This window comes from Protopterus annectens, chromosome 2.part1 (assembly GCF_019279795.1).
Source record: "Protopterus annectens isolate FY-2018-M chromosome 2.part1, PAN1.0, whole genome shotgun sequence".
Classification (NCBI taxonomy): domain Eukaryota; kingdom Metazoa; phylum Chordata; order Ceratodontiformes; family Protopteridae; genus Protopterus; species Protopterus annectens.
This window is the reverse complement of record NC_056729.1, coordinates 1,142,194,032-1,142,218,292: the sequence shown is the minus strand read 5'-3', so window position 1 is coordinate 1,142,218,292 and position 24,261 is coordinate 1,142,194,032. Positions and strand designations below refer to the sequence as shown.

The 24,261-nt window shown below is 40.9% G+C and overlaps 1 protein-coding gene across 5 annotated transcripts in view; it reads right to left on the bottom strand.

Annotated features, from left to right (window-relative positions):
• Window positions 1–24,261, bottom strand: part of PBK (PDZ binding kinase) — a 1,262,077-nt gene that overhangs the window by 84,765 nt on the left and 1,153,051 nt on the right. For all 5 annotated transcript variants that reach the window (XM_044062673.1, XM_044062674.1, XM_044062676.1 and 2 more), the window contains one exon: window positions 7,326–7,505. In XM_044062673.1, coding sequence (XP_043918608.1) covers window positions 7,326–7,505 — 180 coding nt within the window. The remainder of the gene's footprint in view (window positions 1–7,325; window positions 7,506–24,261) is intronic.

Sequence of the window (24,261 nt, the reverse complement as noted above, 5' to 3'; positions counted from 1 at the left end):
GCTGCTTTCCTGGACTTCATTTTCCTTAGGGTTATTATTACTTCTTCTAGAGTGGGCTTCTCTTCTTCTTTCATTGTAGTCTGTGTCTGGGGCAGTACAGCTTCTGTGGGGCTTTCTTCATTTAGAAGCTGCTGAAAGTACTCCTTCCATCTGCCTTTGATGTCCTGTGGACTGGTGAGCAGGTAGTTGCCAGCATCCCTTATGAAAGGCGTCAGTTTTCTATCTCTCTCTGTCTTTGCCTTGCAACCTAACATAGTTTTTTGTGCCACCTACTGAGCCACTTTCCAGAAGCTAGTAGACTGCTTCTGATGCCTTGTTCTTTGCTACTGCAATGCCTTTCTTTGTTAGGCAACCAGTATTCCATCCTAGCCTCGTTGGCCTAATTTCTTTTGATGACTTCCTGGACTTCTGCATTCCACCACCAGCTTTCCTTACGTACCTTATTTCCATACTTGGCTCGGCCACATCTCTCTTCTGTAGTCTTCACACATGCTGCTTTCAGGCGCCATTCTTTTTCAACCACACTTATTTCCTCCACTTATTGGGGTGTTAGAACCCCGAGTGATTCCTTGAACTGTTGTACTTTCTCTCCAGTCAATTTCCAGGTCTTCAGCCTGGTCACTGCTGACATTACAGCCTTCTCTGACCATTGCTTGCAGCCAGTTGTGGCAGCCAGTGGTTTATGTTGTGGGCCAACTGTTTCATTGGGGATAACTTGGCAAGCATTGATTCTACCCCTTTCCTTACTAGGAGAAAGTCTACCCAAATTGCATGTTGGCCACTCTTGTATGTGATCTTGCGACTCTCTTTCTGAACCATGTGTTGGCTATATTCAAGTCATTTGCCAGAGAGAAGTCTAGACTGGCCTGTCCTCCTTTACTCCTGTTGTCCCTCTCATGTGGGGCCAGGCACTCTTCTGTCTGTCCCGATATGTGCATTCAAGTCACCCATTATCAACATCAGTTCATGTTGTGCTTGATCTGTTCTGCCCTGAAACTGCTGTCTGAATGCACCCTTCGTCTTACTATCACAACCCTGCTCTGGGGCATAGGCTGAGATTATGAATACTGCCCTATCATTACACTGCAGCCTGACTGCCATAAGTCTGAAACTAATTTTGATGATATCCCTGACTGCCATCTGAAGCCTCTCTCATCACAATTCCCACACCCTTTCTAGCATGTCCTCTTCCTGAGTAGTAGACTCTGAATTCCAAGCCAAATGGCTTTTCTGTACTGCCCCTCCATCTTGTCTCTTGGTTACATAGGATGTCCAGCCTCCAACCATACCATCAGGTCATTTACTGACAAGCTGCATCCCATCAATGAACCTACATTGAGTGCAACAATTCTCCGTTCATGTTTAGCAGGCTGATTGCTTTTACGTCAATCTTCTGCTCAACAAAGCTATCCCAGGTAACTCAGGCTGGACAACTGGACACTGGCCAGCTAGTAGTTTACTGACCCAAGGCTTCTGTGCTTTATGGTGGGCATAGACTGGCTAATAGGGGCACATACACCCCCTCCCACTGTTAGACTGGTTCCCTGGCGTAGTTCAGAGTAGGCTGGGTCCTCAATCCACTTATCACTGGTAAATACCCATGCTCATTTGACATTAGTCAATATGACCGAATCACCTAGAACCATATTTTACACCGCAGATTAGCTAGCCTTGCCATGGCATGCAATCTATGATCAGTGTTCTCCTATCTTGAGGATACTGCGCACCACAGTAGATGCCTAAAGCAGTTGACTCTTCCCCAACAGGGTACCATGCAGAGTCTGTGCTGCTGCCCATAGCTCCATTCACTGGTGAGTTTGAGATAAAAACACTTCACATGCTTTTTAGAGGTGGGAGAAACCCCACAGAGACAGAGGGAGAACATTCAAACTCCAAAAAGGCATTGGCCGAAGTGCAGAATTTAACCTTGTACATGGGAGGCAAAGACCAACTGGTCACTGAGTGAGTGGTATCTAGGGTTAAAGCTAGATGTTAGATAGTGCTGTGACCTGATATTACCGCTGTTTGATGTGCTAACTAGCTGCCCTACACTTAGCTCTATATAAAGCTTTTCTGTGTTACAGATTAAAATCCTATGTTCTAGCTTTACTGGTATACAGGCTACTGCTAACTGCCACTGCAATGTGAACAGCTCTGTGAAAAGCGCCTAATTTATAGCCGACAGTAAAAAGCTGGAAACTAACTCCTGTGCCCTCTGGCCAATAAATGACTACACTTTTTTATTTTTTTTAAATACCTTTATTAAATTATCACTCAAGACAAACAAACAAACTGACGTTTACAAACATTATACATCATATAACCTAAGCAACATTACATAAATTACTCAATTCATGCCCCCTTTTAGAAAACAAGAAACATCTTTAGTAAACCATCATTTATATAAATGAAAACAAACCACACCGACAAACCTAGTTACGAGCATTTTACATCACAAACCATATTGAGACACACTCAGATGCAAACATTATACATCACTTATCAACACAATCATTTCATAGCTCATTTAAGTCATGCCTTCTTTTAAACCTCATTCCTCCCCTGTATGTATTGTTCCCGCAATTCACATTTTTTTCCTATGTAGTTTGAGCCTACCCTTTTCTAAAGATCTCATTTCTAGCTGTTTTATTTCTGTTGCTATATTCACTACATCTGGTGCAGTAGGTTTAGATTTTGATTTCCATTTTACAGCAATTGAATTTTTGGCAGCCACCATAATTAGACACAGCAATGCCTTACCACATATCCAGGCAATTCTGATTCGGTTTCATAGCTCAGAAAAATCTTCTCCCTTGTTACACCAGTCTCCCCACCCAGCATCTCCAACAGTGCATCTTGCAGGGAATCCTTAACGTCCACCAACTTACTGCACTCCAAGAAAAATATGTTCCCAATTACCTTTTTCTTCCTTGTCACACCTCCAACATTTGCGGTCTACCTGAGGAAAAATTCTCAGGAGTTTACTTGGGGTATAAAAATATCTATGTAAATATTTCCAAGCATAATTCCTAAATCTTTTAGATTGTGTTGCATATTTGGGAGACATACATATATACTCCCATGGTTTCTTTGTGAATTGCTTATCCAATCTCTCTTCCCAATCCTTTCTAACCGCCTTTGATTGATTCTTATAGTTATCATGCAATATTGTATATGCTCTACTAATCATTCCTTTTTTAATGGCAACTTCTGTTCTGGATTCTACTATAAACACTACCAGTGCTGGTCTTTAGTTTAGGACCCCACTACTTCTTTCTCTTTGCCTATACCTTTGGGAAAAACTTTCCTTTTGGAAAAACCCGGTTCCCATGAATTACCACATCGATGGTAGTCCACTGAATACAAAAGGCATTCTAAGAGATCTGGGAACACAGGTTGACAGCAACCTGTCTTTTGACCACCACCTTGCCACTGTGGTCAGAAAGTCCTATGTGGCACATCTCATTACTAAGGGTTTTGCATCCAGGAAGAAAAGAGGTCATGGTCTCCCTCTACTCTTCCCTCATTAGGCCAATCATTGAGTACAATGTCCCACTTGGTGTGTACCTCACTAAATACCTGCAACAACTGGAGAGGCTGCAAAAGTACCTCACAAAGAGGATCCTAGACCTTAAACATTTGTCCTATATGGACAGACTCAAAAAACTCCAACTGTTCTGTCTCATATCGTCTTAGAGGCGATCTCTGCTCGACTTACAAAGCCATGTCTGACCCAGCTCTGTTAGAAATGCTACATCTAAAGAAATCCCAATCCCTCCGCACCACACGCTCCAGAGACCTCAACCTCATTACCACAATCAACAGAACATGCTGAAGGGATAGGTTCATAACCCAGAGATTGCCCATGCTATGGAACAGACTTCCCATAACATGTCAAGCAGAGCACCTCACTGGCCCTCTTCAAGAGGGATCTTGATGAATGGATGGGAAATAGAAAATTCACCCCAGGGATCACTCCAGTAGCTTTACTTGACAGAGGCACTGGGAACTAAGGTCAGGCGGCACGATGCAGGGTAATCCTATGGGCTAGGCTCGTAAAGGCTCCAAGGCCATTAGCCTAGTACATACCTATGAACCTAAGTCAGTGATAGGGAAGGCAATCTCTAACCTGCAGTCCAAATAAGTTCTTGGCATCTTCCCTTTCTATCATCTTTCCCTCTCTAGTTATTTGCTCTCAATACCTTGGTTCTTTTGCCAGTTTTCTCCAATAAACTCCAGCCTCCTCCTGCCTGTTGTCTATATCCCTACCTGCAGTCATCCTTATTGACAGAATCTCCTTTCTCCAGTCCCATGTTGGCTTAGTTCTTAGGATTATTTTGGCTACTTTATAGGTTAGCATTCTGTGATTATTGCTGTTCTCCTTGAAGGCCTGCATCCAAAAACTCAGTCTCTCCTTGTTTTTTGAGCTTCCACACCCTTTTCATCATCATCACCCATTTCTACTGTGAATTATAGTTTTCTGCTTGTGCTCTCTCTCTCTCTCTCTCTACAGATATATATATATATATATAAGCTGGAATGCTTCCCAACTCAGAGAGACCACATAAATACCTTCTGCCACAAGATGGATGATCCTGGAACTCACTGTAAAGGCACAGCAAAAGTACTCTCAAGTGCAGATTAACATCAAACAACTAAGTCCATAAAAAGTCCTCTGGTTGATGAAACATCTCCCTGTGTGTTTTCCAACTTAGACGACCCGACTACTTTGCTACTGCCACCGGAATAGCAGTCACTTCAGTCTTCATAATGTATAAAAACACAAACTTTGTCTAGCCAAAAGTGAAGAGTTACCAACTAGCTACAACAAGAAATTATCACTTTAAGCCCTCTTGTGTTTCCTAACTCTGATAAGCCAGGTTACCTTTCTACTTCCAATAGAATTGCATTCCCAGTCTTCTTAATGTAAAAACACATTAGTTAGCCAAAAGTGAAATGCATCAGAAACAAATCAAGAAATTAGCTGCAACAAGTAATTCTCACTTAAGCAGACTGGTGTGAATCTCAACTCGTACAGACCAGATTGCATTTCTTCTACCACTAGCATTGCAGTCTCGATCTTCTTAATGTAAAAACACAGTTTAGTTAGCCATAAGTGAAAAGGTAGCAGAAGCAAACCTAACAACTAGCTACACATCATTACAAGGTGATTCAAAGGCAGACAAGCCAGCCATGAGGACCAATTTCAAAGCATACTAACAACCCAAGGAAGGGCCTGCCTGGATTTTATCTTGACATCCTAACACTGGTCTCTGGTTCAAATATAATGTACTTCTGGTTCTTGTCAGCTCTTCAACTTTTTTTTTTCTGTTGCCCAAATATGTTCTTATAGAACAATGGAATTTAACTGGAAAATTCTGTCTTTGTGGCTTTGTTACTGTCAGAAGAATGAAAAAGAATCCCCTTCAGCTTTGGTGGCTCACTCTTTGTTGCTTAATATTTTTAATTTCTCCTTAGCTAGTTCTGCATTCAAAATGTCTGAGCCTCAGGAAAAACATTTTGAAGACATCTCGATATAGCAACTTGAATCTCACACCTGCATCTTAATATCATCTGGTTGCAGTGATATACTTACTCATCTTCTGCATGATGTACAGTGAATAATCACTTTCCTGAAACACAATGGTGTCTCTAATTTTTAATACCTTTTCGTTCTATCACACTGTTGTCAGGAGTAGCATTTTCTGATAAATATAACTACATATTTACCAATACAAATCTAGGCTGTTTTCTCATTGCCAGTTTTGGAGCATGCACATGATGTGTCCTCTCAATTAACAAATTCTGCTGTGGAATATAAATCCAGCTGCTTATTTTTACTTTTATAACATTAAAACAATCTATTCCTTCTGGTTTCTCTGATAAAGCAGAACATATCATGTTTTCTGTATAAGCTCTGTCTTCTAACTCTTTTATTTTAAATAGTTTTAGTGCCTTCTGTGTGGAGTCTGCATGTCTTCCTAGCGGTTGGGTGGGCATTCGAAAGACATGCATAAATGGGCGTGCCTTCGTTGAAGGTTGAACGTCGAGCTGGCACCTCGGCGTTCGTGAAAATCTACTGCCAATCATTAGCGGACCGGAGTTCCGCTGTGGCGATCCCTAACCAGGAAAAGCCGAAAGACAAAGTTTTTTTGAGAAGTCTCATATTCATCCAGTCTTTATTTCAGTCTCTAATTTCAATATTTTATCATCACATCTGAATTGCTACTTAAAGCTACCTAGTCATTCTAGCCTTTTGTCATTTGACTTTATATAGTCTTTCAGTGTCTCACTTATTTAAACACTTATGAGTGCATTTGATTTAATTTTTCTCTAAATTACTGGAATCCATCTTGTGTACTAAAGTTAAATCATGAACCGCTTTTTGTTAAACAGCCACAACGTTCTTCCCAGCCAGAGATTTTCTTCTCCTTTTTGGGTCGATGTTGTCTTACTTTCCCTAAATTTCTTCTTTGCCTTGCATCCAGGCAATATGACTAGACTGAATTTTACCCAAATGGATAACTTTTACTAGCTATTTTTTTTTAATACTTTCAATTTTCATATTGGGAGAGCTCTAATCAACCTGCTACTCAAAGTACCACCATCTTGGAAAACTCCATTAACTGAGAGATTATGTCTCCCCAAAACAACCTATATGTGTGAGTCAGATTTTACATATATTTCTTAAATTTCCTAAATCCAGAGCATTTCCCACCCATACATTAATGCTAAAGACTTTAGAAACCAAGACAGAAACACCTCAAAAAGGCAAATACTTCTGGAATCCAGTACTTGCTAAATGGAAAAGAAAAACTGAGACCAGGCAAAGAAGTAAGGCCAACGAAATGGAAGCAATCTGCTCACTCTTTTTTTTTTTTTTTTTTAAACAAACAGTACAGATAAGACACTGGAAAGTAAAATGAAAACACATGGGGGAAATGCTGAAGCCTAGGGATAGGCAAAACAAGTTTTTGTGAAATTCAAGAAAAAGGGTGGGTTTGACCCAAATACTGACAACAACAACAACAAAGAAAAATGATCAGGGAGCTGAAAAAACTCTGAATTTCATGACAATTTGTTTAAAATGCACTGAAGCAAGCTCTTTAAACAGCAAATAAGATGTGGATAGGAAGTTACATTTCACAGTATTATGAAAAATAGGGAGGCGTTAGAACCTGGGAATTACTCAGATGCCAAGCTGCCTGAGTCCTATTGACCTTACTTGTGCCATTTGAAGGAGGAGAAAGAGTCTATCATTTCAGATAGTCTCTGTTATTGTCATGAAAAATTGACCACTAGTATAATAAATGTTTTATACTTACCGTCATTGCTGTCATCATCTCCTAGATTTAAGTGAGGCATAGAAAGACTCATCATCTCCCACAGTGTCAGGCCAAATGCAAATATGTCTGCCTTATCTGTGATAGGACCAGCGTCTTCTTCTAAAGCTTCTTTAGGCTTCCACGGTTCTGTGCCAATATACTCTGCCTTAGGATCACTCACTAAAAACAAAAGAAGAAATGCATTTGGTTACCACACTTATGTACAAGTCATTAGCAGCAAAAATGCATCTCTAAGCTTTACAGACAGATGTATTTGAAAGTGAAAATAAACTTTCAAGCATAAAAACCCTTTCTGTCTGAGTACATATACAATTATACATGTGTACAAGTTCCACACACACAACAACACCGACTAATAAAGTTTGAGGCACATTTCTTCTAAATGAAAAGTAATCACTGCAGGACAAAATTTGCCATTGACATATGCGTTCTGTGGCATATTTCCATACTTTATTTTCTAGAAACTGGGCTGACCTTTTTCTTTTTGATCAACTTGTTTATTTTTTATAAGAAAAACAAAGGTGTCACGATGGTGCAGTGGTTAACACTGCTGCCTCATAGCACTGGGTTTTCAAGTTGGGTTTTCAGCTGAGCTGCCTTCTTCATGGAGTCTGCATGTTTGTGTGGGTGACTGTTTTTTTTGACATCAAAGACAATGACTTCATGCCTTAATCCTGCTCTGTTTGTCAGGATAGTCTCTGGCTTCCTTGCAGTCATGAAGAGAATAAAGCAGAACTGGAAAATTAATGAACAACTGAATAATAAAAAAGTACATAATGCCTCCCCCCCACACAAATCCACACAAATGCATCACATTAAACATTTATACACTGCATGCCCACAGAACTCAATTCACCCAAGTCAAGCATAGGCTTCCATCCATTTATCCTCAAAGCTCCCTGAAACTGAATACTATCCCTTAATGTTTCAAGATCATTTTTCTCCAGTGTCTTCTTAAAAAGGAGGGAGGAGCCCCTGTAATACTGACTCACTTCACCTTTCAGAAGTCTGTACTCAACATGCACCCCCCCCCCCCGCCCCCACACACACACACTTGGCCATGTCATCTTTATAAAGTCAGTGAGAGAAAACATCGCAAATACATTCAATTTATAATGTTTAGAAGGAACTAGCAATATTAAGTTTCATTTCACTAAGAACCCCTTTAATTTCCCCTCTCTAGCTCTGGTTTACCAGAACACAGCTTTGTGCCTTCCCCATTACTGCCACCTTTCTACACAGATGCATTTGTACATTTTATTTTTCATTTCATCACCAAAGGCAACTCGGTGTATTTGAGATGGTGACTAGCCATCACAAAGTAAAAAGTACAGTTGTGTAAGTAAACACCGTAACAGTAGGTGTTCAAATGATCACTGCTGCAGTAGCCTGAGCTATACGGGTTACATCCTAAGCATATAACAGCTGGCCAGATTCCAAAGCTTCTGGTAACCATTAGTTGGCATAAGCTGAGCTAACTAAAAGACAGGTTTGGGTACCAAGCCCTTTAGAGATTTCATACCAAAAGAGAGGGGGAGGTGGAGGTTAAAGCCGTGAGAAAGACAACACTAGGAAAATAAAAATAATAACACAATGGAGTAAAAAATATACAAAAATAAGAGGTATGGAGGGAGTAGATACTGTAGCAGTGATCATTCAAACATTTACTGTTACAGTAAGTTTAACTTACACAATTGTACTATGTTCTTCATATGGATCACTGCTGCAGTAGCTTAAAACTGTATGGGAACATTACCATAGCTTAACATGACCGGAAGAAGGAGGAAGGATGAGGGGGTGCAGGAACCCCTTGAGAATAGTCCTAACAAAACTGTCTGACACCTGGAGAGGGAATCTAGCTTATAGTGCTTTGTAAAAGTGTGCAAAGAGGACCAAGTTGCTGCTTCTAGAATACTTACAGAATCCAAACCTTTCCAAAAAATGCCCAGCTGAAGCAAAGGCACTGTCTGAATGAACGTTGACCCCATCTGGAATAGTTTTGTTGTGGTGAGTATAACAAAAGGTAATACCATGAGACAACCATTTGGAAACTGTCTGCTTTAACACAGGGTACCAGTTTGTCTTACCCTCACAAGAAATGAGCAACTAATCAGATGTTCTGGAAGATTTTCTTCTGTCAAGATAGTACCTGTGTTATAAGTACACATTCCCTTATACTGTTTGTTCTAAAAAGAATACAGGGCAGTGGATAGCTTGACTCAAGGTAAACCAGGATACTACTTTAGGCATGTAGGAAGGATTAGTTCTTAAGGAGACCCTATCTTTGTGGAAAATAAGATAAGGTTTTCCCATTATAAGAGCTTGCAACTCGGACAGTCTTCTTGCAGAGGTCAGAGCAATTCAAAATCCTCAAGTCAGCATGATGATGTGGTTCGAATAGAGTCAGTTTTTCTAACACAAAATTAAGATCCTAAGAAGGTGTAACCTGTTTTCTAAGAGGCTTCATATGCAATACCCCTTTGAAAAAAACATTTTCACGAGACTGCATTCAAAGAGGGGGATCTATGGACAGTCATGCTGAAATGGCTGACAAATGAAACTTGATTGTGGAGTACAAGCCACTGGATATTAACTCGAATATAAAACCAGAAAAACACTAGCTCTGAATAGGTGCTGGCTATTTTTTTTCCTTTTTTTAAGCACAAACTATAAAAGATTTTCCATACAATAAAGTCATCTAGTAGCAAGTGTTCTTGTCTCCATCAATACCTGCTGCACATCCTCAGAAAAAAGGGGCCTAAAAGGTACCTTTAGGCAGTCAGTTGCAGTTGTACGGGTTGGAATATACCAAGCACCTCTGGGTCTTGTGTGAGTAAATTCAATCTGTGAAGAAGCTTATGGTAATTGCCCTTGGCCATTCCAAAAGAAGGGAGAACCACTGCTGCTTGGGCCAGAAGGGAGTCACCACAATGATATTTGCAGTGTCGTCCTAAATCTTCAGAATGACATTAGATATTGGTGGAAAGATTGGAAAAGCATACAGGAGCATTTCCGTACAAGGGAAAAAAATGCATCTGTGTTCCAGGCCTTCCTGCATGGAGTCCTTGGACAACATCTTCCAAAATGACTGCTGTGAGTGGTGGCAAAAAGATCTATTTGAGGCATTTCCCACAGAGGGATTGAATCTTGGAAGACCCTCTGAATCAGTTTCCATTTATGAGAGTCTGTCCTGGTCCTGCTCAGCTTGTCTGCTGCACAAATTTGTTCTAATAGTATGCTGTGCAGAATAGCTATTTCAGAAGCAACCGTTAAGAAGTCTGCACAGAGGGTAAATCTGGTTCTCTCATGCTTGTTTATGTACCACATCACTGTGATGTTGCCTTTAAAGTACCACTACGTGCTTCTCTAAACGTTTCCTCATTTTTTTCATCTCTTTCTCCCCTATCTTTTGACACTAGCATCATGGAATACTTGTACCTGCAGATAAAAAAAAAAAATTTTTTTACTGTTTCTCTCATCCCCCTATCTGCACACCTTCATTACTGGGATCCATGTTCCTGCCTATAAACATTCTCGTGGCGTTGTATTCAGTGGGTGGGCATTGCAACAGATCAGTAATAATGCCCTTTGTTTTCTTTCAGTTTTTGCTAAAGGGCAGCCCATCGTTCAATCCTTAGACCCCGAAAACGCCCATTTAAATTATGTATCCAGAAGTTTCTTTCAACTTCTCTTGTGCCTAAAAAAGCCAGATGAGGGAGCTGTTATTCTCTCTGTAGTTGCTGGAAGCATGTGTTCTGTTGACAGACTATTCACTTTTGAAACAGTGGACTGAATTTTAGTCATGGAAGTCTTTTACTTTTCTTTAATTCAGGTATGTGAAACAGGAGCTGTTTGTTATAATACCTGTTCATTTTAATTTAAATTTGAAGGGACTTGCAAACCATCTTAATAATGTGCTGCTATATGGTGTGTCGTGCTTTAAATGTTCTGCAATATGATTAACAACTAAACACTTATGGCAAACAAATGCATTGCAGAACATTAAAATGCCTTTTCTTCATATATTTCCTGTAAGCATTTCTTTGTAAACTGGATCCTCACTTCTGATCCTAGCCTCTATCATAACCCAGCCATTCTCCCAAACTCTGAGTGACCACTGCCCTACCTACATCTATAGACAATCCCAACACTCACCCAGAGAACATCGCAACCTGACTCAATTCAATCCAAATAAGTTTAACTCTACATTGTCCAATATCAATTGGGCCTTCTTCTATAACCTCACCCTTAATGACACCAACATTACCTTCAATAAGATATTTCTTGACATACTCAACTCCATGGCCCCATCAAGAAAATTCAGGGTAAAAACTAACCCTTTCCCTTGGCTAACCAAGCAAACATGCTGTATTATGCATCAGAAAGATGCTACCTGGAAAAATTAGGTAAAAAATAAAACTCCTCCCTTACTCCAACAGTACAACAAGCTGCTTAGAAACTTGTGTAAAAAGCTGGTCATCAAAGACAAAAATAAAATTCTTTGCCTCCAACCAATACAGCCCACATAAAAACCCTAAAAGGTTTTGGTCCACGATTAATAAAATCCTGTACCCTGGTAACCCCTCCTACCCCCCCCCAACCCCTTCCCTCTAAATACTGCCTAAGAAACTATTGCCCTATTAAACAAACACTTCATATAGAAAATTCAAAGACTAACTCAACATAGTCCCACTGCCTCTACTCTGCCTGTCCCTCCCAGTCCTTCCTCCACCAATTCATTCTCCTTAAACCTGCTCCCATTTCCTTCATTAAATCCCAACTAAATACACTCAAACTTTTTCCCCTTTCTAAAATTCTTGAAAATATGTCCACACAGTTACTAAAACACCTGCTTGATAATCTATTAACTCCCACCCAGCATGGATTTAGACCCTATCAAAGCACATCTACCGCTCTACTCTCATTCAGAAGCCTGCGATAACCTTCTAGTTATCTAATTTATTCCTGGATCTCTCAAAGGCTTTCAACACTGTCTCTCACCCTAGACTAATACCTAAACTCTCTGACCTTCATCTCTCTCTCTCTCTACCCCCTCCATTAACTGGTTCTGTGGTTACTTACTTAATAGACAACAATCCATATGCTGGCAAACTGTCTCCTCCTCATTTCTGTCTGTCAACACTGGTGTTCCCCAGGGCTCCATTCTGGGTCCCCTCCTATTTAACATTTTTACTAACAGATTACGCTCTGCTACTAACCTGTCTAAGGTTTTACAATATGCCGATGACTCCACACTTATTACTGCCACCCACAGCATCCCTGAACTCCATGCTCTTACCCAAAATACTTTCATGTCCACCAAAACCTGGCTTACTGATAACCAACTAACACTGAATCCCAAAAAAAAAAAAAAAGCCCTAAACTTCTACTTTTCCTCCCTAAAACAATGGCACATCTCAAATCCTTTTTCATTACTTTCCTTGACAAAACCAACATCATACCTGAATCCCATTACTAAATTACTTGGTGTCACTATTGATGACTTAAAATTCAACATTCACATCAATCAATGCATAAAAAAAAAAAACACACCCAAAACTTGGTCTCCTATACCGTAATCGTAAAAGTACAGATGTGTACACTTACCATAATTGTGGATGTTTGAGTGTATTCACTGTTGCAGTCATTACATTTGGGTTATCTGCCTGCAGGCAGCCCTCAGCTGGCCTGAATACCGGAGTCTTCGGATTTCTGCGTTGAATGCTGTCGCCGATGCCATTACATCAGTTTTTCTTGCGACAGATGTCAGGTGCCCCCACAACAGGAAGCAATTATATGGTATAGCACACCCCCAGCAAAAAGCAAATACACATTATAATACATCCCAAACAAAAAGGAAAGGTAGAGCTAAGAGAAGTCTGTGGGTTGGAGGGTGGGTAACCAGGACTGCAGCAGTGAATACATTTGAACATCTACATTTACGGGAAGTGTACACAACTGTACTATGTTCTTCGTGTTTCACTGTTGCAGTCAACACATTTGGGTTGATTCCCTAAGCTAAGGAAGGGTGGAGGCAGTTAAAGAGCATTGGGGCTAGCAATCAGGCCCTGTAAGACTGCTGTGGCAAATCCAGCTCTGGATTTAGAAAAGATAGGCAGGTGGTAATGCTTGGTGAAAGTATGCACAGAGCTCCAGGTGGCAACTTCCAGGATGTCCCTGGTAGGGACTCCTCTGAGAAATGCTGTAGAGGTAGATGCAGCCCTGGTGGAATGTGATCTTATCCCCTGTGGGGTAGGTTTTCCATGGTGCTTGTAGCAGAAATGGATGCGATGGGCTACCCATTTGGAAATGGTTTGCTTTGAAATGGCCTTCCCCTCGGCCCCTGCAGCACAACTAACTAGCAGCTGGTCAGATGTTGAGAGGCTTAGTTCTGTCCAAGTAGAATCTAAACTGTTTGTGCACATCCAGAGAATGCAGTATCCTTTTCCCCTTATTCTGAGGAGTAGGGAAAAAGGTAGGCAAATGAATGGATTGGTTTAGAGCCGCACTAGACACCACCTTGGGCATAAAGGATGGATTAGTCTTGAGGGAAACCTTGTGCGCATGGAAGATAATGAAGGGTTCCACTGCCATGAGGGCCTGCAGTTCAGACACTCTTCATGCTGAAGTGATGGCTAGAAGTAAGGCTGTTTTCCAGAAAAGGAATTTCACTTATGCTATAGTAGCTGATTCTAAGGGTGGAAGAGTGAGTCTTTCCAATACAAAGATAAGGTCCCAAGGCTGGAGTGGGAGCTCTCCTGGGGGGGGGCTAAATTTTTGGCCTCTCTAAGGAATTGCTTTAGCTGGGCATGAGAGAAGAGGGGTGGCTCAGTATTATAATGAGCTGAAATGGCAGAGGCATGAATTTTAATTGAAGAGAAAGATAGGCCCTTGTGCAGCATTTCTGTTAAAATAATCTAGAATATGGGGTAAGTTGGGCACCGTTGTGCTCCTCCCCTGAGCCTGGCTCCAGGAACAGTATCTTTTCCACTTTTCTGAATAGGATTTTCTAGTACTAGGCCTCCTTGCCTCAAAAATGACATCCAGCACCTGCTTGCTGAGGGTTGCTAGGGGTGAGCTCAGGGAATTAGCCAGGCTGTAAGGTTCAGGGTTTGAAATTGAGGGTGCAGAATCCGGCCCGCCTGCTGGGACAGCAGGGAAGGGTTCCGTGGCACGTGCCATGGCTGTAGCCCTGTCAGACTGTGCAAAAGGGGATACCAATGCTAGCATGGCCAGTCTGGGGCAATCAGTATTGTCCTCGGCTTGTCCTGCTTGGTCTTTAGCAGAATATGAGAGGACAGGCAGAGGGGGAAAGGCATAAATTGAGGGGCTTTCCCAGGAAAAGGACAGGGCATCTACTTTCCAAGCTTGACTATGGGGAGTTCTGGTGCAGAATTTGTTCAATTGGTAGTTCTGAGGGGAGGTAAACAGATCTACCTCTGGAGTCCCCCATTCGTTCCTCAAGAGCTTGAATATTTTGGGTTCCAGTTTCTATTCGTGTGGGTCTATGAGATTTCTGCTTAAATCGTCTGCCATTAAATTTAGTTTGCCTGGCAGGTTCACTTGGTAGTTCAAGACTGTGTTCCACAGAGCCATGGTTAGTCTGCAGAGTGGGTAGGAATGGGTTCCCCCCCTGCTTGTTTATGTACCACATAACTGTGGTGTCGTCTGTCTTTACCAGTAGTTGTCTTGGAAGAATAAGGTCTTTGAAGGCTGTCAGAGAATTCTGTACAGCTAACATTTCTTTTTGATTGATATGCAGGTGCATCTATTTTGGGGTCCATTTGCCCTGAATGCACTGCCCTGCCATGGGAGCCCATGCATAGTATGATGCATCTGTTAGGGTTTGGGTGGCAGGGAGGCCCTTGTTGTGGTGGCAGGCCTCTGCCCACCAAAGGAACTCTGTCCTTAGACAAGGAATGATAGGAATCATTGTTTCTAGGTCCTGAGAATGTTGACACCACAGACTTTTCAGATACCAATGAAGTTTCCTCATATGCAGTCTTGAATATGGAATTAACAGAATGCAAGAAGCCATGAACCCCAGGGCTTGCAGGATCTTACTTGCAGAGAGAGTTGGGTTTTTGTGGCCAGTAGGTTGTCAAATAAACTTGTTTCTCCAGAGTGAGGAATGCCCTCTGGGCAGCAGTGTTCAAGCTTGCTCTCAGGAATACAATCTGTTGGCAGGGTACTAGGTGTGATTTCTTCTTGTTGATGGTGTACCCCAGTGATGTTAGAAGTCTCTTTACAAATGCCAGGTGGTGTAATAGTAAGTCCTGACTTTCTGCCTGAATCAGGCAATTGTCCAAGTATGGGTAAATCTGAATACATCTCTGCCTGCAAAAGGCAATGGCTGGAGCTAGGCACTTTGTGAATACCCTGGGCGCAGTAGATAAGCCAAAGGGGAGTGCAGAGAACTGATGGTGCATGGAGCCTGCACTGAAACATAGCTATTGTCTGCAACATTCCCTTACTGGGATGTGCAGGTAAGCTTCCTTTAAGTCTAGGGTTGCCAGCCAGGCATCCTTGGCTAGCATAGGAAGAAGCTGTTGAAGAGTTAGCATTTTGAATTTTGGAACTACCAGAAAGGTGTTGAGAATAGACAGGTCCAAGACAGGATGCCAGGAGTTTTCTTTTCTGGGAACCAGGAACAGTCTTGAATAAAAACCTTGTCCCTTTTGTTCTGCTGGGACAGGTTGCATAGCCCTGATACTGAGGAGAGAGAGCACTTGTTTTTGGGCCTCTGCCACTGATTTGGCGGGAGGTCTGGCAATTCACTTGGGGTTGGTAATGAGTGGAAGTGGAATCTGTATCCTAGGGAAACTATGTTTAAAACACATTTGTCCTGGGTAATGAGTTCCCAGTTTTTTGCATGCAGGGCGAGCTTTCCTCCTAAGGGAGCCAGTAGTTGAGCAGGACTTGGAGGAGTTAAGGATAAGTCATTGTGGCATTTTTCCAAACGGGGGTGGCTTACTACTCTGGAAAAGACCAGTTCTTTGAAGGTCAATGCCTACTGAATTTAGGAGGCTGTACTTGTACGAAATCTTTAACAGTTTGCATAGATTTAGCTTTTTCCTCCCTCCTTTTGAGGATTTCTGTTTGATGCCAAAAAGGCGGTCTTGGTTTAAGGGTGCATCCAGTAATTTAGCTTTAACATGATCTGGCAAGTTTTGTTCCTTAAGCCAAGCATGCCTTCTAAGTACAGACTCAGTGACGGCAGCCCTGCAAGATTCTTCCAAAGCATCAAAACCACATTAGAAAGTATGTTTACCAACTTGTTCAGCAGAATGCATTAACTCTGTGTTCAGCACAGTCAGGAATCAACATCATTTACTATTTTAATAGTCCCATAATAAGCTGCTGATACTTTAACATACGAAACTGGCAATTTAAAGTTCTAATGGCCACAGTAGCAGAAGTGTATACCTTCTTACCCCATCTGTCTAAAGCTCTAGAGTCCCTATCAGAGGGGGGAGGATTTTTGGCAGTAGTACCCTTAATGCCTTTTGGTCCTTGGGAAATGGTCTCTGGATCCGCAGTGGGATTTTTGAGGAGGAATTTGAGAGAGTCAGGTATTCTAGTACCAGTCAGGTTTCCTGGGAGCTGGAGGCAAAGTGTCTGGGGTAAGGCTGGATTCCAAGAAAACACCATCTACAATCTCCAGAACAGGAGGGATAGCTAGAGGCCTGTGTTGAGGCAGGAGTAAAAATTCCCTAAGTCTCTTCTTGGACTCAGAATAGTCCTGGCTTTCCCAGCAGAAATGCTCCCTAAGGGTAATCAACGTTTCACCAAAAGAAAAATCTTCTGGAGGGGAAGCAGAGGGAATGGAATCCTCTGCATCAGAATCCTCATAAGTAGATACCGGTAAATTCTGGTAGTCAGAAGGAAGAGAGGTATGAGATTCCTGATCAGAAGAATCAGAAGGAAAATCAGTTCTAGGTCTCTCAGAGAGGGAAGGCTGGCTTCTCCTAATTAAGGTAATAAGGTCTTCAGCCATTCTAATCATTTGTTTTTGAGGCATATGGGCCTGAGTATGCGGTTTGGTCGCTGATTTTCTAGGAGTAGTGCAAGCTTTAGGCCAGAGGAATTCAGTATTTCGAGCTCGAAACGAGGTCTGTTTAATATGAAAGTCGGTAGGCCTGAATAGACCCTCAAAAGCCGGTGCCTGCACAGCAGCTCTGGACCCATCCAAGGTAGAGACATCCACAGGTTCCATAGTCGAAGAAGCATCTCGCTGCATACTGGACTCCAAATGGGTCTCAGTAGAGGCCTGCAAATTTGTAGTGGCGGGTATAAGGGGCTGCGAAAGCACCTCATTGAGTAATGGCAGACTGGCGACTAGCTTATCGGAAGCATAATCGGCAGTTTTGGACCTATGCGGTCTGTCTCTGTCTTTATCCTTACGATTTTTCGGAAGTTCGGTAGTCGGATGGCTTAATGAAGCCATTTCGGAATACGGAGATTGAGAATGAAAGTTTTAGCTACAAAAATAGCCCAATGACAAATAGTTCGGGCATTGAACAAGGCACAAAGCCGACAGCGAGGGTTGTCGTAGTCTGGGCCTAGACAGGTGATGCAATAAGAATGAAAATCTCTATGAGGTATTTGCTTTCCACAGGCAAGACGATTGTTAATTTTTTTTCTGACATCGGTTAGGACAAGAAAAAAGGATCCCCAACAGGGTACTTATCTCAAAAACGAAAATTTCAAGAGTCGGCCGACCGGCACTTGCAAACTGCTTCTGCTTTGGGCACCGCATGGCAAGAAAGACTGATGCAATGGCATCGGCTGCATGTTTTATACCCCTGACGTCATGGAAGAAGCGACAGCATCCGATGCAGAAATCCGAAGACTCTGATATTCAGACTGGCTGAGGGCTACCTGCAGGCAGATAACCCAAATGGGATGACTGCAACAGTGAAACACGAAGAACATCTACTTTCACCCTCCACCAAACCCTCCCTTGCCCTATTTCTTCTCTTACCCTCTCTTGTGTATGCTGCACCTGTCTTTAGCAACCTTCAGTCATCTCTTCTTACCATATTAGAGCAAACATACAATAAAAATAGCTAGATTCGTCTACATCCTCGCCTACAAATCCCACCACTGCCACACCCTCCAGTTATTACAATGGTCTGAATTCCCAAAACAACTACTTCTTCCACAATTGCACATGATACAATCAGTTCTCTATAACCCCACCTCCTGCCCCACCATCTCTAATATTGTATCTCCTTATAACCCAAGACATCACCTTCATAAATCTGACAAACATCTTCTGGACATCTACAAACCATCAAAAATATTGGAAATTCCCTATATAAATACTCTGTAGCAAACTCTTGGAACTCCCTTCCTCTTAACATAAGAAGTATCGCCCATAAACACCAGTTCAAACTTGAGCTTAAAAACTACCTCCAGAAGACCTGGTCCTATCCCTGTCTAGCTCCAACCTGATGTCCTAACTACTTGCTATTTAACTCCTTTTTTCTCACTCCCATCAGCCACTCCTTTTCTTTTTCTAATGTTCTCTTTTTTCTTGTAAATATTTTTGACATAGTAAATATTTTTTGCTTTTGAATTACCTTGTTTTAATGTATATATATTCTGCTACTAGAAAACAACTGTACAACACTACTTGACTGTATTTAATGTTGAATAAGTTCTTACTATTATATCCACTGAAATGTTTACTTTTGTTGCATCTCTTTAATTGTAACTGGAGCTATTCTCCTCAGGTCTCCACTGAAAATGGACCACTGGCTCAGTTGGACCAACCTGGTTAAATAATAAATACATAAATAAAATATAAAATCTTCAAAGCGGATGCCTGTCCGAGTCTGTAATTAAATGATCTTGTCTTTTATGAGGAATGTACCAGTAAATATGAGGGAATAATCTTGCCATTCCGAGAAAATCTGTAGAGTTAAGAGCCATGCCAGCAGTTTTAGTTTACCGGTAATATGCCCTCTATCCCTCCGCTTCATGGCAGCATGTTAAGCTGAGATCGGATTGGAAAAAAGTTAACAGTTACCATTATTTTACATTTGCTAAGCAGCATTCATGCTGTTTAGAGAGTGCAAAATAAAAAGAACTACAGCATAAAGGAAATGTGAGTGTGTGTTTATGTCTGAGTGTATGCATGCATCAGAGTGCGAACGAGATGATCAAGCTGCTATTTTACACTCGCTAAGCAGCACTTTTGCTGTATAGCTAGTGCAAAGGTAAAAGAAACATTTAAAAAAGAGTGAAAAGTATGGATGCATGCGTGTCTATATTTGTCTGATTTTGTGAGTGTATGCAGGTGTTTGCGTGAATGAGAGCTAAAGTGCGTGTCTTTGTGTGTGTGTGTGTCCGTGCGCCGCTCCTATGTATGCATGCATGTGAAGAGTTAGATTGATCTAGCAGTGGCAGCTGCTGGAAACATAGAAAACAGCTAGAACAGGATTTGTGTTAGCATACAATTTTAGAAGAAATGAATAAGAAGTCTGTAGCTCACATGAATGGTATTATTTAGTGCCTTCAGCCCTCAGGCATTTGTCACAAAACCACAAATTTTATGAGGAACACACCATTAATATGATTCTAAATTATGCACAGTTGAGAGGTATGAAGGGGGCACAAAACCTCAAAAATATGAACAAATTTTAAATATTATGGCAAAACTGCATCACTAAGTGGATAAGCATGTGTGTTTTTTTTTGGGGGTGGGGGGGTGGAGCTCAATCTAGCAGTGGCATCACTAAAGAGGGTTGGATACCTCTGGACCTCTCAGCTCAAGATATCTGGATAATAACTAAAATAAAGGGGATATAACTCAACCTCCTGGAGCATGAAATCTGGACCAAGTCAAAATTACCCAAGTGGGGTACTGTATCAAATGCTTAAGCAAGATCTTTGGAGGCAGTATGCACCATTTTTCCCTTATACATTGCCTTAATGACCTTTTCACAGAAGTCCACCAGATTCATTTAATATGACCTTCCTTCGACAAAACCAAACTGGAATGGATCCAGCATCTGGCAGTCTATTATGTCCTAGTTGACACTTTACATGATAAACACACTTCGGCTGACATTACTTTACTCTCCTCCCTAGGTCAATTTAAAACTAGACTCAAACAACATCTGGCACTCACCTGGCTATGTCATTCTATCAAGCCTGGCAAACTTATTTCTAGAATGTGTAAAATCTATTAATCAACTTACTGTTTAATTTACCCCTGGACTTTCACCAGGGATTAACTCTAAACTGTGGAACATGTTTAATCTTGTTTGCTTATGTAGTTTTTGTCAAAATTATAGTTGTAACATGTGTTATTGTTCCTGTTTACCTTAGAGCTTTTCTCCCCGGGCCTCCGCTGAAAATGGACATGCATCCAGTCAGATGGACTATCCCATCCAACAAATGTAAAATAAAATAAAATAGTTCATTCCATGGCCTTGCAAACAAGACTATTCAGACTAATGAGTCAGTAGTTTACAGGAGCTGCTGAGGGTCCACCCTAATGAAGGGGATGACTGTTACTGTTGCAGTCCTCCATTCATGTCACACACAGCATGTTTTAAGACTGTATAATTAAATAATGACTCCAGGAGTCCTGTCAAGCTATATTTCAGACTATTCAGGAGGCAACCTGTCAGAACCCTTTGCGGCCATGTTCTTGGCTTGAGTGAGTGCAGCCGGTAGGTGTTCCCTAGTTGTAGTTGGACAGGTTATGTTTGAGGATATTTTTGAGGGGATGTTTGGGGTAAGCGTGAAGTAAAGCTGAAACTGAATTTGTTTGCTAACAGGTTTGCTATATCACCAGGCTTAGTGAATGTGGCACCATTAGACACAAGTTCAGGACTGGGTGCTGTCCTTGAGGTTTCTGCTTAATTGCAAAAGGGCCTATGGTTATGTTTCACCTGGGAGGCTATCTTAGCCTTACAGCCGGCTTTACTTGACGTAATTAACACTCGTAGTTGCCTATTTATTTTGAGCGAGTTCTGTGCGATTTACCCCTTCTGATTTTTGCTATGATTTTTTTCCATTTTTATAGCTTGTTTAATTTAGGATACCAAGATGTTGGGTTGTTTCTACAGCTATTTCTCAGCTTACTTCTAGTAGGTAAATCACATCTATGCATGCATTATTGTTTTACAGAGTCTCTGAGACCAATTCAGCTTAGGCTGCTGGGTTGTGTAGCTTTGGAGGGGCAGTGAATTTTAGGAATTCATCACTGAAATAAGGGGTAATTTATCTTGGAACAGTTACTGTTTTGGTTTTAATAGGATTTTGGAGTTGATTTTGAAGGAGACGCCTTTCTGGTTGGACCTTACCAGGGAGGATGACACATTGGGGGGGGGGGGGAGCATTCCCCCTTATTAGTCAGCATAAGGTCCAGTACATTGGATCCTTTATTAGGTATAGTCACTATTGGTCTGTCTGCCTGTCTATCTGCCTATCTCTCTCTCTCTAGCTCAATATCCATCCATCCATCTATTTAGGCAGGCATTTGTTGACTGGGTTAGTCCAAGTAGGCTAAAGCCCATTTTCAGCGGAGGCCTGGGAAGAAAAGCTCCATAATGGACATGTTGACATACAGTTTAACATTGCTTTTACAATATTATGCAGTCTATAATAAATCAAAAGAACAATAAACACATTTCGAATTACTTTAATTTTTATTGCTAAGCCCATTTTCAGCAGAGGCCCTGGGAGAAAAGCTCCATAACAGGCATGTTGACATAATAGTTAGATATTGCTTTTACAACATTATGCAGTCTATAATAAATCACAAGAACAACAAACATTTGGAATTGCATTAATTTGTATTACCATTTCTTATTCTATCTAAACCGTGCAAAATAGAAATATATAATTAGATATGGGTAAGCAGTAACATGTGAAATTCAGCAGTAGAGAGAGACAGACAGTTAATGTTAAGAGAGGGAAGGTGAGGAAATAATGGGACAGTAGATTTTCTACACGGAATCCTTCACATTGCAGTTGTTTAATTTATTTCTTTAATTTCTCATTACTAATCATCTTTTCTACTTTGCCCTTTTGTCTTATTTTTTGTATTGTAAAGTTTTCCACGTCCAGATTCCTATGCCTGAATTTCACTTCAAATACCTTTGGTGTTGCTCTTTTTGCATTGATTAGTTTTGCTATTTGCATAAATGCTACACCATATTAAATGTTTTTCTTTCCCATGTCCATATTTCTTCTTCAGATGTCTCCTGATCTTCCTGTTTCTCCTTATTGTGGGGACTCATTCCATCATGCTGTGAGTGATGTAACCTATGTTATACCTTCTACACCCACCATAGCCTTCAATTCGCAGGCATTCCATAACTTCAACTTCTATTTTTTTAACTTCTACTTCACTAATCTTCTTTTGTACATTCCATTATTGTGATATTTTTTTCTATTGTGAAATTTTCCATATCTGGATGCATTTGCCTATATTTCTCTTCAAATATCTGTGGGGCTGCTTTTTTCATAGTGATTAATTAGGCTTTCACCTTTGCATAAATACTGCACCATATCAACACTCTCTTTCAAATGTCCATATTTCTTTTTTTAGAGTTTTCAAAAATCTCCTGGTTTTGTTGTTTATATTTTCGTATGTCCTCAGATGCACATTTTTCCAAACAAATCAAAGTTTCTTGGTCTATATAAAGCTTTTCACAAATCTGTTGTATTAATGACCACACACTTTTATTTCAAGCTTCTTACACTTTTTCTTGTGGAAGTGTTTTTCTTTCCTCTAATTGATTGGTATCCCATGGAACAAACCTCGAAGAGAACTAACATCCCTGACATCCACTCCTCTTTTCAAACAACAACTTAAAACCTTCCTAAAATCACAATGGCTATGTCCATGCTCAAATCCTGACTGACACTGTCTCCCTTTTGCTTCTCATTTTTAAGTCTATTGGTACTGGATTCCTCTTGCTTTGATTATTTCCCTTTTTTAGATTCCTCTTGCTTTGATTATTTCCCTTTAACTATTCCTAAAGAATTGTTGTTTAGCTATGTAAAAACTCTCTGTGTTATGTTATTCTCTATGACTGTACTTGTAAAAAATATGTATATTAATTATGTTTAAAGTTTAAGATGAGTCTAGTCAAAAATCTGTTTTAACTATGTTTTCAAAATTTCATTACTATATTTGGAGCTTTTCTCCCCAGGCCTCTGCTGAAAATGGACATATATCCAGTCGGACTTTCCTGGCCAACAAATGTAAAATAAAAATAAAAATAATTTCTCTCTCAATATTTTTGTATCTATTTGGTCCGGACATTCTGGGCTTTTTGGATAATAGTAAACACCACACAATTTCTTTCTTATCCTCAATAGTCCAATCTATCGTTTTTATAGCTCTTCTTTGGCCTATTAGTTTTTGTGACTTTTGTGGACTGTTACTTCATGGGGCCAATTCTCCCCAGGCCCGGACTGGCCTCACTGTAGGAATGTTTCCTTATCTTGAGGATTCTGCACTGTCATTTTTTCCACTCCAGCCAGCAATGCGCCTAACAGGATTAGGCACTTTTTTATCCTGGGTCTAGTGCACCCAGCTAGCTTTTTCAATGTTTGACCTACTTCTGTCCACAATATATGCTATATAAAATATAGTCTACATATCAGCGTCATCATGGTGAAATTCTGGGAAAAAAACAGGGGCCATCTCATGAAGGTACTTATCAAGACTTGAGGATGAATTCGGTTTCATCCATACACTCTCCTTTGCTTGTGGACTTATCTATTATACTTTAACTGAGATATGTGGACCATCCTTTTGAGTCCTATGGTTGTGTTCATCTTCTGTCTGACTTCGTCTTCAAGAACTTCTTACTAACAGTTCCAGTGCTCAGACACAGATATGTGCTCACAGTGACAAATGCTATCATATTCTACCATGTCAACC